The 15,525-nt window shown below is 36.9% G+C and overlaps 1 protein-coding gene across 1 annotated transcript; it reads right to left on the bottom strand.

Annotated features, from left to right (window-relative positions):
* Positions 1-230: 230 nt before the first annotated feature.
* On the bottom strand, positions 231-1,163 carry LOC308667203 (olfactory receptor 5V1-like; the record flags this gene model as incomplete). Its single annotated transcript, XM_081326350.1, has 1 exon — positions 231-1,163. One exon carries the CDS (start codon positions 1,161-1,163, stop codon positions 231-233), a length of 933 nt encoding a protein of 310 aa, XP_081182476.1.
* Positions 1,164-15,525: the final 14,362 nt, after the last annotated feature.

Here is a 15,525-nt window from a genome sequence, read left to right as displayed (position 1 = left end):
TCAGTGTAGAATACAAACAAGGAGAGGGCAGTTTAATTTATCTTGGGAAGTGTTCCATAACTGGGGCGCTAAAGCTTTAGGTGGGTGAACCATCCAATGAAATGATAAACAGAGCCTTCACAGTTGACATTAATGTCTAGGTTGGATGGTATCTGGAGAAGCAATATTTTAGGCACCTGGGTCCTAAATATTGGTAATGTTGTAGACTTTTTTTCTCCTCTGCTCAAGTTCTAACTGCCAAAGAAAAATATTTTTCTCATTTTCATTAGACTGGCCCTTACCTCTTTATTCCTAAGACTATAAATAATTGGGTTTAACATGGGTGTCACAATACAATATAGAGAGGAAATCAAAGTATCAATATCCAGAGAGTATCCTGAACTAGGCCTGTTATAATTGAAGTTAGCAGTACCGTAAAATACTATAACCACAATCAGATGTGAAGCACAGGTAGAGAAAGCCTTAGCTCTGCCTTTGGAGGTCTTGATCTTCAGAATGGTGCCAATGATGCGGATGTAGGAGATAAGTGTAAAGAGGCAGGGGGTGAGTCCTATCAAAGCACTGGCTAGATGGAGTACAGCTTCATTCACTGATGTATCTGAGCAAGAGAGCTTCAAAATTAAGGGGACATCACAGAAGAAGTGGCTGAGCTGATTTGACTTGCAGATGATTAAGGATGATGCAAGAAGGGTGTGCACCAGTGAGTTTGCTAAACCACACAACCAGGAGAATCCTGCCATCTTCCTGCAAGCAATATGGTTCATGATGCTAGAATAATGTAAAGGACTACAGATAGCCACATATCGATCATATGCCATGACAGCCAACAGTACACATTCTGTTCCTGCACAAGTAATGAGGAAAAACAATTGGGCAATGCATCCTATATATGAGATAGTTTTCCTCAGTCGAAAAAAATTAATGAGCATAACGGGGATTGTGGCAGAGATATAACAAATGTCTAGAAAGGACAAATTTGTCAAGAAATAGTACATAGGTGCATGCAGAGTCACATCAGTTTTGATCAAGATAACGATCAGAGCATTTCCCACTAAAGTTATTATGTAGATTGCTAAGAACATAAAGAAAAATAGAATGTAGAGATCAGGATGGTTTGAAAAACCCAAGAAAATAAACTCCTTTATAAAAGTTTGGTTTTCCATGACAACAGGATTGTTTCTGAAAAGGTAAAGAAAAAAGTCTCAAATTTGATATAAGACATTCAAAAAAACACACTGGCTGGATTCGTATACCACCATTAATCTATAATATTGTTTATCTGGGTATTGTGTGAATCCAGCCTCTGTGTTTCAAAAAGCATTGCTTAATTGCTTTCATTATTAATTAATTACTTTAAATAATTATTAACCAGCTGCCTGCAATTAGTGCAGGTTCGCATCCCACCAGGCTCAAGGTTGACTCAGCCTTCCATCCTTCCGAGGTAGGTAAAATGAGGACCCAGATTGTTGGGGGCAATAAGCTGACTTTGTAATAATGCCGCTTGGGGGTGTTTGTGAAAGCCCTAACAAGCAGGCATATACATAGAATGAAGGCTACTGCTAAGCTTGTAAGCCGCCCTGAGTCTTCGGAGAAGGGCGGGATATAAATGTAATAAAAATAAAAATAAATAAATAAACTACCATTAATAATTTAATTGATTATACAGTTAGTTTATAAGTATGTAAATGCACATACATATGATAGATAATAGATAAATAGATCAAGAATTATTTCCATAACTGCTTGACTATAAAGCATAAACTAGATATAAGTTCTGTATTGTATGTATCATACAAGTTCTACATTCCAGTATGTCCCTAAATAGCATAGCTTTCATTTTTGCAATCTATTTATTCTGATCTCTTGTAATAAAAATACATCTGCTACTATTGATTTTGTTACTATTTTACGTTTTACACTATGTTTTTGCTCACTAGAAACTAAATATCCAAACTGTTTCTGTCTTTGTTTTGTTTACATGGAATACCTTCAAAGTCTTTATGTAGTCTCAGTTTCATTCCTGATTTCTAATTGCCTGCTAGAAATAAAAGAAAATTGCAATGACTGAAGGAGAAATGGATTCATCAACGTAACCAATAGGTAGTAATACAACTGTAGACATTTTTTAGGGATTTGGATGGATGAGCCCATAGAAAAGATTGAAAGGGCATGTGAAAGCATTCTTAAAATGCCTTAAAATGATGGAATCTATTATTAAATAATGGATTCAGATTTGCAGTCTTATGAAGAAATTCCTATCAGCCAGAGGATGATATACAAGAAGAATCACCTAGAGCAATTTCTAAGAATTTCTAAGAATTCGGGTGGATGTCTCCAATATTTGACAATATCTAATTGGTAAGATAAAATCTACCACAGTCTGATGCAACTCTCAATTTCTTCAGGCGCTCCTAACATAGCCATGGTATTCCTGTGACACTATGGAAGTGAATGTTGAATTTTACTTAAACAGGATAGGAGAAGTATTGATGCTTTTGAACTTTGGTGTTGAATAAGATCCCTGAGAACACCATAGACAGCCAAGAAAATCAACAAATGGATCATTAAACAAATCAACCCAGAGGACAAACGTCGAGGCTGAAATTATCCTACTTTGGCACATTACACAGAGACCGGTCTCTCTGGAAAAGGCTCTTATGTTGGGAAAGGTGGAAGGAAAGGAAAGAAGAACATGACAACCAGCAGCAAATTGGATGGGCTCAGTTAAAGTGGAGAAGAGTGGTCCATTGGAAGACTGAAAGAAGAGGTTAGAGGTAGATGGTCATGGGGAAAATCTGTGTAGTCTCTAAGAATTTAAGAAACTTAATAATATAACATAATGGGGAAAAGATCATCCAAAAGACCAATTAAGGCCATCTCTGTCAAATCTGAACAGTTCTAGATAATCTGTTTCCTCTTACTCAATGCACAAAGGCATAAATTTGAAGTATCAACAGGAATGAAACTCTTTTCTTCCAAATCAGTTTAATTTCTTCTATTTCTTTATCTAGAATATAGGATTCTAGAATATTTGATCTCTGGCATAAAATACAAAGCAAGCCTTGCAAAAACAGAATACCTTATTGCTTACCATCCTCTTTTTCTCTTTCTTTCCATCTTTCCCAGCATTATAGATTTCTCCAGAATGTATCCCAAACTGAACCAATTAGAATTAAGGTACAAATGTAATTTTGTTTGGATTTAGCACAAAAGTTTAAAGCAATTCATAATCAACTATGTTTAGTGGAAATAAACAAGATGCAACAGACTGACCTTTGTTAAGCAGAAATATCTGACTAAGATAACATCAGATAAATTGCTGGGTTACCATCTGGAAAAGAAACAAGACAAAACAACTATTCTACTCGAGATGCAATGAATATGCTTCCACAGTGACGGATATAATGGAGCAAATGTTATGTTATGTTATGCATTATATTATATATTACATTACATTATATTATCATAATATTTGGTTTCCATAACATATCCAAAATATGATAATATGATATTGGAGGACAATACTAAAATGGCATTCTTCTCATTTGATATCAAGAAGTAAAATAGAGTAGAAGTAATTCTTACTCAATAGATACTTGCTTCTATCACATCTGAGGATAGATGGCCATTGGGTGTAGGGCAAGCTGGTGTTCGTGCAGCTGCAACATATGCTCAGCATCAATTGTCTGACATGATTACATTACTGTCTAAATGACAGAGTCATTTTACATGGTGACTCCCAGTGACTAGGCTTCTTAGTAAGCAATTTATTGTGAATGAGGGGAAAGTAATTTTCTCTATGCAGACACTGAGTTTTTAAAAGAAATTGTATATATAGGAGAAATCACTGGAATATATTTGAAGTAGAATATATTAATGCCGGGTTATGATTCTGTATGCAAAGTCATAGTTATAAACGTATTAAGAATAGTCAAGTTCAAAATAATATTTTACACTTGTGTTCAAAGAAAGCAGAATTAATTGTTCACGTACATTACTCTGTTACTTACGTTGTTGAATGCGTCAACGGCATTCATCCAAAAGTTCTATATTTGGATTATATTAACATTCCTCTTGTTGCATTGGCGATGGAAGTTTCACACATGCCACTTATCATGAATTTTTTTTTGTGCTGAAAATTTTGTGAAGTCACACTTGATAGTATAAAATCCTTTGAATATTTCCAAAATAAATCAATTATTATCTCCAAAATGTATATCTCATTTCTAACAATTTGCCCCTAATAAAACTTTATTAATTTTATTATAGTTTAGGGCTCTCTACGTAAGGGAGTGTTACTTACCAGTTTCACAATCTAACATGTTCAGAAAAAATATTGCACCTACCTGCAATTGCTGTATTTACAACAGCATTGCTTCCTCTATGATGCCTATAGATTAATTCAGGAAGCATTATTTAACTATTGGAACAAGACCTGGGGGACATATTGTATTGAGAGAAGCATCTCAGAAAAACATACAAAGAATCAGTAATTAGACTGATTCTATATGCACTTGATGAAGACTAAGTTCTAATAAATCCAATAGAACATAGAAGGTAGTATTGTAAACTGTTTATTATTTTTATTAGGAAAAATTATGCCATATTAAATTATACGGTATACGGATGAATTTTAATTGGTATTTACCTATCCTATTTTCATGAAAAATATATTCATAAATATCCTATACAGAATATAAACTGGATTTTATTTTAAGATCTAGTATTGAGTAAAATTTTTATAATAAATCATTTTTGCAATTAATATTAATTGACAGGACTTCCAACGTGGGTAACTTATTTTACAAAATCATTCTTTGATTTTTTTTTCAGTTGTCCAATTAGCCCTGATGGATAGAGGAGAAGAGTGAATGCAGGAGGAAATTTCTCCTTTATTTTGATGCTGACCATAAAATCATAATCCTGGAAGGGATCTTGGAGGCCTTCTAGTTCAACCCTCTGCTCAAGGAAGGAAACTTATAACATCCCAATCAAATCTATGCCCAATCTATTTTTGAAAACCTGCAGTGATGGAGCAGCCACAACTTCAAGAGGCAAGCTATTCCATTGATTAATTGTTCTCACTGTCAGAAAATTTCTCCTAGGTTGGATCTCTTTTAAACAAGTTTCCACCTATTACTTGTTCTGCCTTCTAATGCCTTAAGAATAAGTCAATCTCCTCTTCTTTATGACAGCCTCTCAAGTATTGGAAAACAGTTAACAGTTAGCTTTGTCAAGCTAACTGGCTTCCTCATCTGTTCATTGTACAATTTAGCCTCCAGAATCTTTATCGTCTTTGTTGCTTTTCTCTGCACATTTTGTAGACCCTCAACATCTTTTTGTATTGTGGTGATCCAAAACTTGAGGCAGTATTCTAAATGTGATCCCACCAGTGCAGTGTGAAGTGATTATCTCAACCCGTGGTGGTGAACCTATGGCACAGGTGCCACAGGTGGCACGCAGAGCCCTCTCTGTGGGCACCCGCACTGTCGCCCCGGTCCTAGGTCTTCAGCTGGGTTGTATAAAACCTTTTCATTTTAGGCCTCCACTGCCATGTGCAAAAAAAAAAAGGTTCAATCAATCAATCAATTTCCACTTCTCGTGGGGGAAAAAAAGATCTTACAAAGTTGGAATTGATTGAACTTTTTAGTCCCATCCAGTCTGCTTTTACCACCACAGCCACGCCCACCCAGTGGGCCACGCCCACCCAGCACCCGACGATACATAAGTGGGTTTGAGGTTGCAGCTTGGGCACTCGGTCTCTAAAAGGTTCGCCATCACTGATTTAGACACTATCCCTCTGTTGATCCAGCCTAGGGCTGCATTGGGTTTTTTTGGCAGCTGAGACACTTTGCTGGCTCATATTTAAGTGGTGGTCCATTAAAACACCTATCCCTCTCACAATCACTACTATTGAGCCAGGTACTGCCTATTCTATATTTATGCATTTGGTTTTTCCTGCCTAATTGCGGCACCTTACCTTTCTCACTATTGAACTGCATCTTATCGGATAGTGCTCAATGCTGAAGTCTGTCAAGATCCTTCTGAATCTTGAGTCTATCTTTCAAAGTGTTAGCAATCTCCAAGCTTGTAACATCTGCAAATTTGATGAATTCCCTTGCATGCCTTCATCTAGATCATTTATGAAGATGTTGAAAAGTACTTGACCCAAGACTGAACCTTGAGGTACCCCACTGCATGCTTCCCTCCATGTAGATGTAGTTCCATTGAAGACTACCTGCTGAGAGCAGTTGGTGCTCAATGTGGTTGGCCCATGAATCAAAATATAATAAAAACCTTCCCTAAGCAGCACAAATATGCCCGCATCCATGATGGAGACAGCCATAAATCATCCTGTGCTAAATATTCTTCTGATGTCCCAAAGGAGCTTTTTTCATAAACATAGATGACTGAGAATCTCCATAGACATATTCTTCTGATTCCAATCAAATACAGTGTTTGTTAGACTTTGTTATACATCAACATGAAGGAGAATCAAGCAACTAGCAAGAGGCAGTTAGAGAAAGGATAGAAATTGGCAATTGGAGCAGCAAATTCCAGACTGGTACAGTTTTCTTATTATTTAAGGATAATAGATAGCACTTCAATGCAGCAGTGGAGAAAACAAAATGCTTCCAGATGTTTTATTGTGCAATTGTTCTGTCCTATTCAAGGCATTTCACAGTGCTGCAGATAACCGTATATGCATCCTCTATGTAACGTCCATGCATTTTCCTTGCCAATTCTTCCACATTGTTTATTTTCAGAAAAATTCTTAAAGCAGAGAAAAAAGATATTTGTAACATGACATCTTATGATTGCTAGTATTATATCTTCTGCACAGCAAAGTTTTATTTTCCCAGAGTGGCTTGAATGATGTTATTAGTTCAGGAAGTAGAATAGAATTCATATATATATATATGAATATATATATATATTCATAATGCTATATACTTTGGAGTGAGTGACATTATGAAAAGTGTAGAAAAAAGAGTAAAAAATGGTAAACCAGAGATATCAAGAGCATGAAATTAGTAAAATAAATAAAAACTCTATAAAACTGTTCACTTTCCATTCCTTTTTATTAGGAATGTGCAAAATGTTCAATGGATAACCCATTCAATGTATGTAGCAACCTGGTTTGGCCTTTCTGTGCAGAGACAAAGTATCTGTGTCCCACTTTCTACCCAGATACAAAACCCCCATTTTGGATCTGGGCAAGGATTTAGAAAATGCTTCTTCCAGATACAGGTATTTTGGGTGGGTTACAGCAAGAAAAAGACAAAATCACCAGCAACAAATGGCATTTGAAACAGTGAAGGGAAGGAAAAGAGATGATCAAGAGAGGAGGTGGATGGACCGGTTAAATTTTGCATTTAAATGCTATGGTGTCAGCCCAGAGAACAGAAATAAAGTCACTAGTACAACTGATTGATGGTCTGGTCTATCAGCCACATAGAAAACATAGGTCCTATCAGGGATTTATTTCAATCTATATCCAGAAATCTTTGGTTTTATTTCAGCTGGATCATGACCTCTCTAGAATGAAAACAGCTGAACCCTCAAGCCACAATATATTATTTCATACATGGAACCAACGTATGTTTCATAATATACGTATCATGATTCCCCACTTCCGTATCTAACTTCACTGCCTTTATTTTTTTAAACTACTCACTGCTATTTGAGAAGTTGCTAAATAACTTATTTTTTCAGATATCTTTTTTTCCATTCAATCTTCCAAGCTAGAAGTAAGGAGAAATTTTTTGACAGTGAGAATAATTAATCAATGGAACAGCTTCTCTCCTGGAATTGTGGTGTAAGGACTACTGCCTTAAGTAGGGATTTGCACTAGAAGTCCTCTGAGGTTCCTTCCCACCCTATGATTCTATGTTCTACATTCTTCCACATATTTACTTTGTGAATCAATGCTCACTCATTCTCTGTAATTTGCAAAAAAGATTACCATCTTCAATCTTGGCATCAGTTATTCTTGGAAACATCTGTCTCAAATAACAAAAATCTTGACTTTCATTGTTCATGATTTACACAATTCTTTTCATCAGTCTGGGTTTTATGTAAAGTGGAGGCAAAAATATATTTGTCTGGTCAATAAGTGGTTCATGTGCTATGATTTTCTATGATGGAATGAAATTCTTTCAGAGTGATTATTTCTTTGTAATGTAAAGAAAGCTGTGTTTGCATGTGTAACAACAGTATTTCCTATATCCGAGCAGCAAAACCACAGATATTTCAGTTGTACTTGGTGTACTGGATATGCTTCAACAACAGTTCCACATTTTCCTATGTTTCTTTCATGTGTGCAGCATAACCAATAGGTATTACTGTAAAAAACAGACATTTTTTACAAAACAGTAGGCAATAGGTTAAATTACAGATTATTTTGTGATTAGCAGCCAAAAATCTATACAATATACCTTAAAGTTTACAGGAAGAAAAATCTTTGTTGTCCAGTGTTATGCGCCATTACATTGGTATTGACTCTTAACTACCACATAGATAGATTTGTCCATGATGATCCGTCCCTAACCTGGTCTTTCAAATCTTCCAACAATGCACCTAAAACCGCTGTAATGGAGTCCATCCAACATGTTGCTGGTTGTCCTGTTCTCTTTCCTTTTATCTTTTCCTGCTTTTGAGTCTTCTTTATAGAACTGAGCCTTTCCATAATATATCTAAAGTAGGATAATTTGAGGCTGGCTGCTTGGGTTGATTTATTTGATGATCCAATTGTTTTCTTCATGATATTTTCAGGAGTCTTCTCCAACACTGAAATTCAAAAACTTTTCCTATTCACTTTTCCAAAGTCCAGCTTTTGCTTCCATAGACCTGATCATGTTATCATAAGAGAGAGAAAAGGGACCATGGATTGGTTGCCTTTAGAGGTGGGGTCTTAAAAAGAAATAAAGAGGACTCTGGGAAAAACAAAAATAGGAGAACAAGATAATTGCTGGCAATTAAAATGGATCCAGACACCTTTGGCTAATTTATAATTTGATTTCTTAGAAAGGCTGGCTTGTGAATCTAAAAAGAAGTGGGCCATATTAGATTGATGAAGGTTTATTAATGGATTTGGAAAGCCATATATGCAATTAATAATTACCTGAAGACATGTGCTGAATACCAGAAGATGACTTGTCCTGGAGATGAATCCTTCCACTACCTAAGGCTAGATCTGTTATGTATGAATTCAGCTCTAATGGAGAGGTGATGTGCCTCTGCCTTAAGAAGGACCAAGCAATTGTGGACAACTTTCCTATAGTCTACAACTTTTCCTTTTTAGGAAAGATTGTTAAGAAAATGGCCAGCCAACAGCTCCAGGAACCTATAGGAAATGGATTATTTGGATCTATTCCAATCATGTTTCAGGATGGGTTACAATATTGAGTTGGTATTGGTCACATTTGCAATAAGGTTTAATGAAGTCAGTATGTGGGTACAGAGATTTGGTGCACATTTTTGATGAACTCTTGAACTGAAACTCTTTTATGAAAAGCAAATGGCAGCTGTGGAGATGTGGAGTTTTTGCACAGGTTCATCTTCTGCACCAACTCTGCCTATTGCTGGAGCGGGGGGGCCTGTTCATGGTACTTATATCTTAATTCATCTCCTGTTTGGATTACTATGCTCTATATGGCATAGAGTAAAAGATGGCAGCTGTGGATAGGCGAGCTGTTATCCAGCTATATGTTGGTACCAGTTGCACCCATTCCTGGACCAGGAAGCTTTATACACCATTACTTATATCATAGCCAGTGTGTTTTGGGTGCAATTCAAGGTGCCAGTAGTGAATTTTAAAGCTCCAGTTTCTTATGGTGCAGTCTCTCCCTTGTTGTTGGGTTTTTTACACATAATGTAGGAATCAGCAAGAGGGACATGGTTTGGATCCTATCAGTTAGTCAATCTATGAGAGTCAGGAAAGCTTTTTTTGTCATGGTGCCTGCCCTCTGAAATATAATTCCTCCAAAGATGGATTTGACCCAACTCTGCTGAATTTCTGTAAGGCATTGAAGGCCTAGTTTTGTTCTGAGCTATGGCTTTGGCTGTTTGATTCAGCCGATATCACCATTATATTAATTATGGTTTTTTTTCTTGGCTTCTGTATGTTATTTATCAAAGCATGTATTTGGAATGGTTAGTTGTATAAATTTAATAAATAAATAGAAACCTGAAGGTGTAGGTGGTCCAGAATGTAGTAGCATGAGCAATGTTTTGACATTTTTATAACTGAGTTTATCCACTGTGCCATTGGTTGTCCTTCTCTGTTTTCCTTTCACTTTTCCCAGCATTAGAACCTTCTTCAGAGAGTTACACTAGACTAGATCTTCTCATAATGTGCCCAATGTACAATAATTTGAACTTGGTTATCTGTGCTTCAAGTGAGAATTTTGGGTTGGTTGTTCAATGATCTATTGGTTTTCTTGATTCTTTATGGCAGGGGTGTCAAACTCAATTTCATTGAGGGCCGCATCAGCATTGCGGTTGCCCTCAGGGGGCCGGGTGGGTATGGCCAGGGTGGGCGTGGCTAGAGTGCGTATGGCCTACTGGGTGGACATGGCCAGCTATACATCGTTTGCATCAAGGGTGCCTATGGGGGCCTGGGCAGGAGTGGGACAGATCTGAGGGTCTCTGGCAGAAGGAGGGTCTCTGGGCCAGGGCCAAGGCAATGGGGGCCGTTTCCTCACTGTTTCCAGGATGGCTTCGCGGGCCACATGAAACCACTTTGTGGGCCAGATCCGGCCCCCGGGCCTTGTGTTTGACATGTCTGCTTTATGGTATTCTCAGTTTTTCCAACACCACATTTTGAAGGCACCAATATATGTTGTGTCTTGCTTCAAAATCCAATTTTTGCTCCAGGACAATCTTTGTCTTCCTTTGGGAAGTCATAATTATGTTGCATAGAAAAAATAAAAATAGTTTATGAGAAAGAAATATGACAGCTCAGAACAATGGATTAAATCTGTACCTTTTCTGATTTTGCCATTTTAGATGCACTTATTTATTTAGAAGAACTTGTTTATATCATATTATGTTGATGTTATTGATTGCTCAAATCTTAGGAATGGGTAGAATATAAATGTAACAAACAAATAAACCAATAAGCATAGATATTGACTTAAGACTAAAACAAATGATTCTCCAAATATTGTATTTGACTTTATGTATTTAAAACATGTTGATCATATCCTAAAATATAGCTTGTGAAGGATTCCCAAGAACCTATACAGTTCTCTAATTTTCCAGAGTACCTGCATTTAAATAGAATATTGAATGTCCTAATTATATTTCATCATGCCTTCAAACTGAGGGCAATTACTGTTACCAAAATAGCTGGTATTTTATAATATATTTAAACATTAATCTTCTGATTTGAAATAATTTAACCCTATGGACTAATTCTGCATATAATTATATATGCAGGAGAATAAAAATATTTTATGATTTTATTAGCACATATTACAGCATCCATTATCAGTACCAAATATTTGACTTGAATGAAGCATACTTGAAAAATTTTCTCCAGGGACAAACAGTAGCATTAACCTATAATATTTATATTTCAATGAAATAATTTCAGTAATGAAGAAAAATACTAAATATATGGTGTGTATTTATTTATAGGTGTATATGATATGAATATCAGTCTTTTCAAGCACTAGCTCTTTTATTTAGTTCAGAAAAAGTTTTTACTGGTTTTCAATTTCTTTTGCACTTTATTATTAAGTGAATCATCTCGTCTGCGAGAAAGGCAGTTTGTCTCTGGAGTTCTGCCCTGATGCATCTGTCTGATGAGCAACTGCATCCTTAATGAATGCTCAGGGCTCTGTTTCTAATTTTGGAATGGATTAAAATGAATTTGCTGCAATTTTCAGCCAATGGAGAATATGTTTAATCTACATCCTTCTCCTGTTTATTTCTTATGCAAACAGTATCTTCTTAACAATGCCCACTGCAGCTAATTTGCAAGTATAGATCTCAAAAATATTGTCTCGTAAAGTTTTAATAATGCCCCATGCAACTTAATTATCCGTTATTGGCAGTTTATCTCCCGGGATGATTAGTTGGAGAAAGCTATTGAACTCTGAAATCACAGAACCTCAAATGGAAGTTGGATGAGTTATTTAACAAGAGACTGCAATAGGAGAGCATGAGGGATTCCCCTGATGCTTATATTTTCTCTACGGCAATATATTTTTCTGCATTGATTAATCTCATTTAAAGTTTTGGTTGAATTTTATGTAACTGGAACAGTTATATTTAAAGTACACACAGATATCAACAGAAATGAATTCCTTCACTGATGAAGACAGAGATTAGATTCGGAAGAAATTCTCCAATCCATCTAAGTAAGTCTCCTTAGTGAAAGTACTGAAATCCATTATAAATGTTCTGCAAGAATTCCTTTCTTTTAAGTTCCTGCTATCTACAGATGTTGAGTCTTGTATTTCCATGAAGCAACTGAATCTGCTCTTGTTGTCAGGACAAAAAAGATAACTGAAAATCAATATGGAGTCCCACCAGGACAATTATGAACATTACAATACTGCAATGAATTTTACTCAGGTATGAATGATAATCATGGATTACTGGCATCTCCATATAAATTAATTTCTTGCAATATTACATATTTACAGTAAAAATATCATGGGCTATAAAGAAGGTAGAAGAATAAGGACGCAACATGATGACCAGCAAGTACAGGTAGTCCTTGGACTTAGAACAGTTCACTTAGTGACAGTTCGAAGTTACAACTGAAAAAAGTGGCTTATTTAATTTAATTTAATAATTTAATTTGTATACCGCCCTTCTCCCGGAGGACTCAGGGCGGTGAACAGGGCAATACACAATAAAAATAGAATTGTTGTTGTTGTTAGTTGCGAAATTAAAAAGCCATTAAACAATTATGCCCATAAAATTAATACATATTAAAATTAAAACTATTTATAAAAACCCAACCCCATCCCGTCAGACCAGGCCAGCTTGTTCGAAAAAGAAAGTTTTGAGATCGCGCCGGAAGGAGCGAAGGTCGGGGGCCATCCGGAGCTCAACTGGTAAGCGGTTCCAGAGGTCTGGCGCGCCCACAGAGAACGCTCTCCCCCTGGGTGTCACCAATCGGCATTCTTTGATCGGCGGCACCCTGAGGAGGCCCTCTCTGTGGGAGCGCACTGGACGGAGGGAAGTTGACGCCGGCCGCAGGTGTTGCCGTAGGTAATCCGGACCCATGCCATGAAGGGCTTTGTAAGTCATCACTAACACCTTGACCATTTTTCACACTTATGACTGTTGCAGCAACCTCATAGTCTTATGATTTACATTTGGATGCTTGACAACTGGCTCACATTTATGATGGTTGCAGTGCCCTGGGGTCATGTGATCACCTTTTGCAATCTTCTAACACAGAGGTCCCCAACCTTTTGAGCACCGGGACCGGTTCCGTGGACAGAGGTTTTTCTGCAGACCGGAGGAGGCGTGGTTTCATGTACTGTTTGCATCCTGCGGATGGAGTTTTGCTTGTTTGTGCAGCCCAGTTTCTGGCATGCTGCAGTCTGGTGCCGGTCCATGGACCAGGGGTTAGGGACCCTTGTTCTAACAAGCAAAGTCAATGGGGAAGCCAGATTCACTTAACAACAACTAATTCAACAACTGCAGTGATTCACTTAATAATGTGGCAAGAAAAGTCATATAATGGGGCAAAACTCACTTAACAAATTTCTCACAGCAACACAAATTTTGGGCACAATTATGGTTGTAAGTTGAGGACTATCTGTATAAGACTCAAAATATTTTAAATTCTTCTGATTTTTCAACCCATTCCAAACTACTTTCTAAAAACAATCCACTGGATTTAGTAAATACTTATTGTTGTGTATGAGTATGTACAAAAGCCTAGTTTAAGTACAAATCCTTTTCCATTCCCCTATTTTTTCTCCACTTTATGTTACTAAGAAATATTTAAGAAGTTTTACTTAGAAATAAATGTGAATACTCAGATCTGAACAAATACTAACATTTTAATCTTACAGTAGTATAAAGCATTTATTAAAAGCAAGTGAGACTAAATTCTGAGAAGCTATGGAAAAGATAGTTTTAGCTAATATTTAGCACTTTCAATAAATACATACATTGCACTAAAACTCTAGCAAAGGAAAAAGAGAAAGCCCAACAATTTTACCTAAGCATTTTAACTATTTGAGTGTGACGCTGTTCTCACATAACCTGATGCAGACTTTCAGTTTGGCAATAAACTGCAAAAGATTTTCCTTTCTAATGTTCATCTACTTTGTCCTGAATCTGAGAAATAAGAATGAAGAATATTAATGAGACAATCTGCTAGTTATGTCCCTTGCTGTATCAAGCAGCTCTTCTTCAGTCACTCATGCCTTTATAATCTTTCGGATGGACCACTGCAATGTGCTCTACAGGGGGCTACCCTTGAAGAATATCCAGAAGCTGCAGCCGGTGCAGAATGCGGCATTGTAAGCAATGTGGGGCACCCCTAGGATTGCAAATGTAACATCCCTGCTATATGAGTTGCATTCAATGCCAGTTTGCTTCCAGGTCCAATTCAAAGTGGTGGTTACCTTTTAAGCCCTAAATAGCATGGGACCAGATTAACTGTGGAACCATCTTATAGGAGCCTTGGTGGAGCAGTGGGCTAATGCCTCATTAAGTAACACCAGCTGCCTGCAATTAGTGCAGGTTCGCATCCCACCAGGCTCAAGGTTGACTCAGCCTCCCATCCTTCCGAGGTAGGTAAAATGAGGACCCAGATTGTTGGGGGCAATAAGCTGACTTTGTAATAATGCCGCTTTGGGGGGGGGGCAAAAGCCCTAATAATAAGCAGGCATATACATAGAATGAAGGCTATTGCTAAGCACATTGGTTTGTGCTTAAATTGTAAGCCGCCCTGAGTCTTCGGAGAAGGGCGGGATATAAATGGGATTAAAATAAAAAAATAAATAAATAAAATCTTGTTCCAATTACAACAATTGACTCCTCCCAATCAAGCCAGGAGGATATGTTCTGGATTCTGTAGATTAAAGAATTTTGATTGGCAGGGTTTAGGAAAGGTGCCTTTTCTGTTGCCCTATGGAATATCTTGTCCTCAGATTAGATGCTAGCCTGCCTGAAGAGCATCAAGATCTAATTCTGCCACTGACCTGGGGATCTAAGAGTGACATGTAATCCTGAGGATTGATTGGTGGCTTGATGACACTCTGCCTTTTAAAATTTATAACTTTTTAACCTCTTTTTACTTCTGTTTTCACTTTGTTTCTGTTTCTTTTATATGACTGTATGACTTTTATTTGTAAAACATGCAGACTCACTTAGGCAAGAAGGGTTGCATATAAATTTGATAAATAAATGGTGGTGCATTATAGTGAATGTAATAATATTGTCAATCTGCACAGGATTCACATCTGACCCATTTCAAAATTCCTGAAGGTTTGGGACACTTCTATATTGTGTTTTGAATATATTCTGAATCAGACTCCTACTTAG

This window comes from Vipera berus, assembly GCF_964194415.1.
Source record: "Vipera berus genome assembly, chromosome: 4".
Lineage (NCBI taxonomy): Eukaryota > Metazoa > Chordata > Lepidosauria > Squamata > Viperidae > Vipera > Vipera berus.
This window is presented reverse-complemented; position numbering and strand designations above follow the sequence as displayed.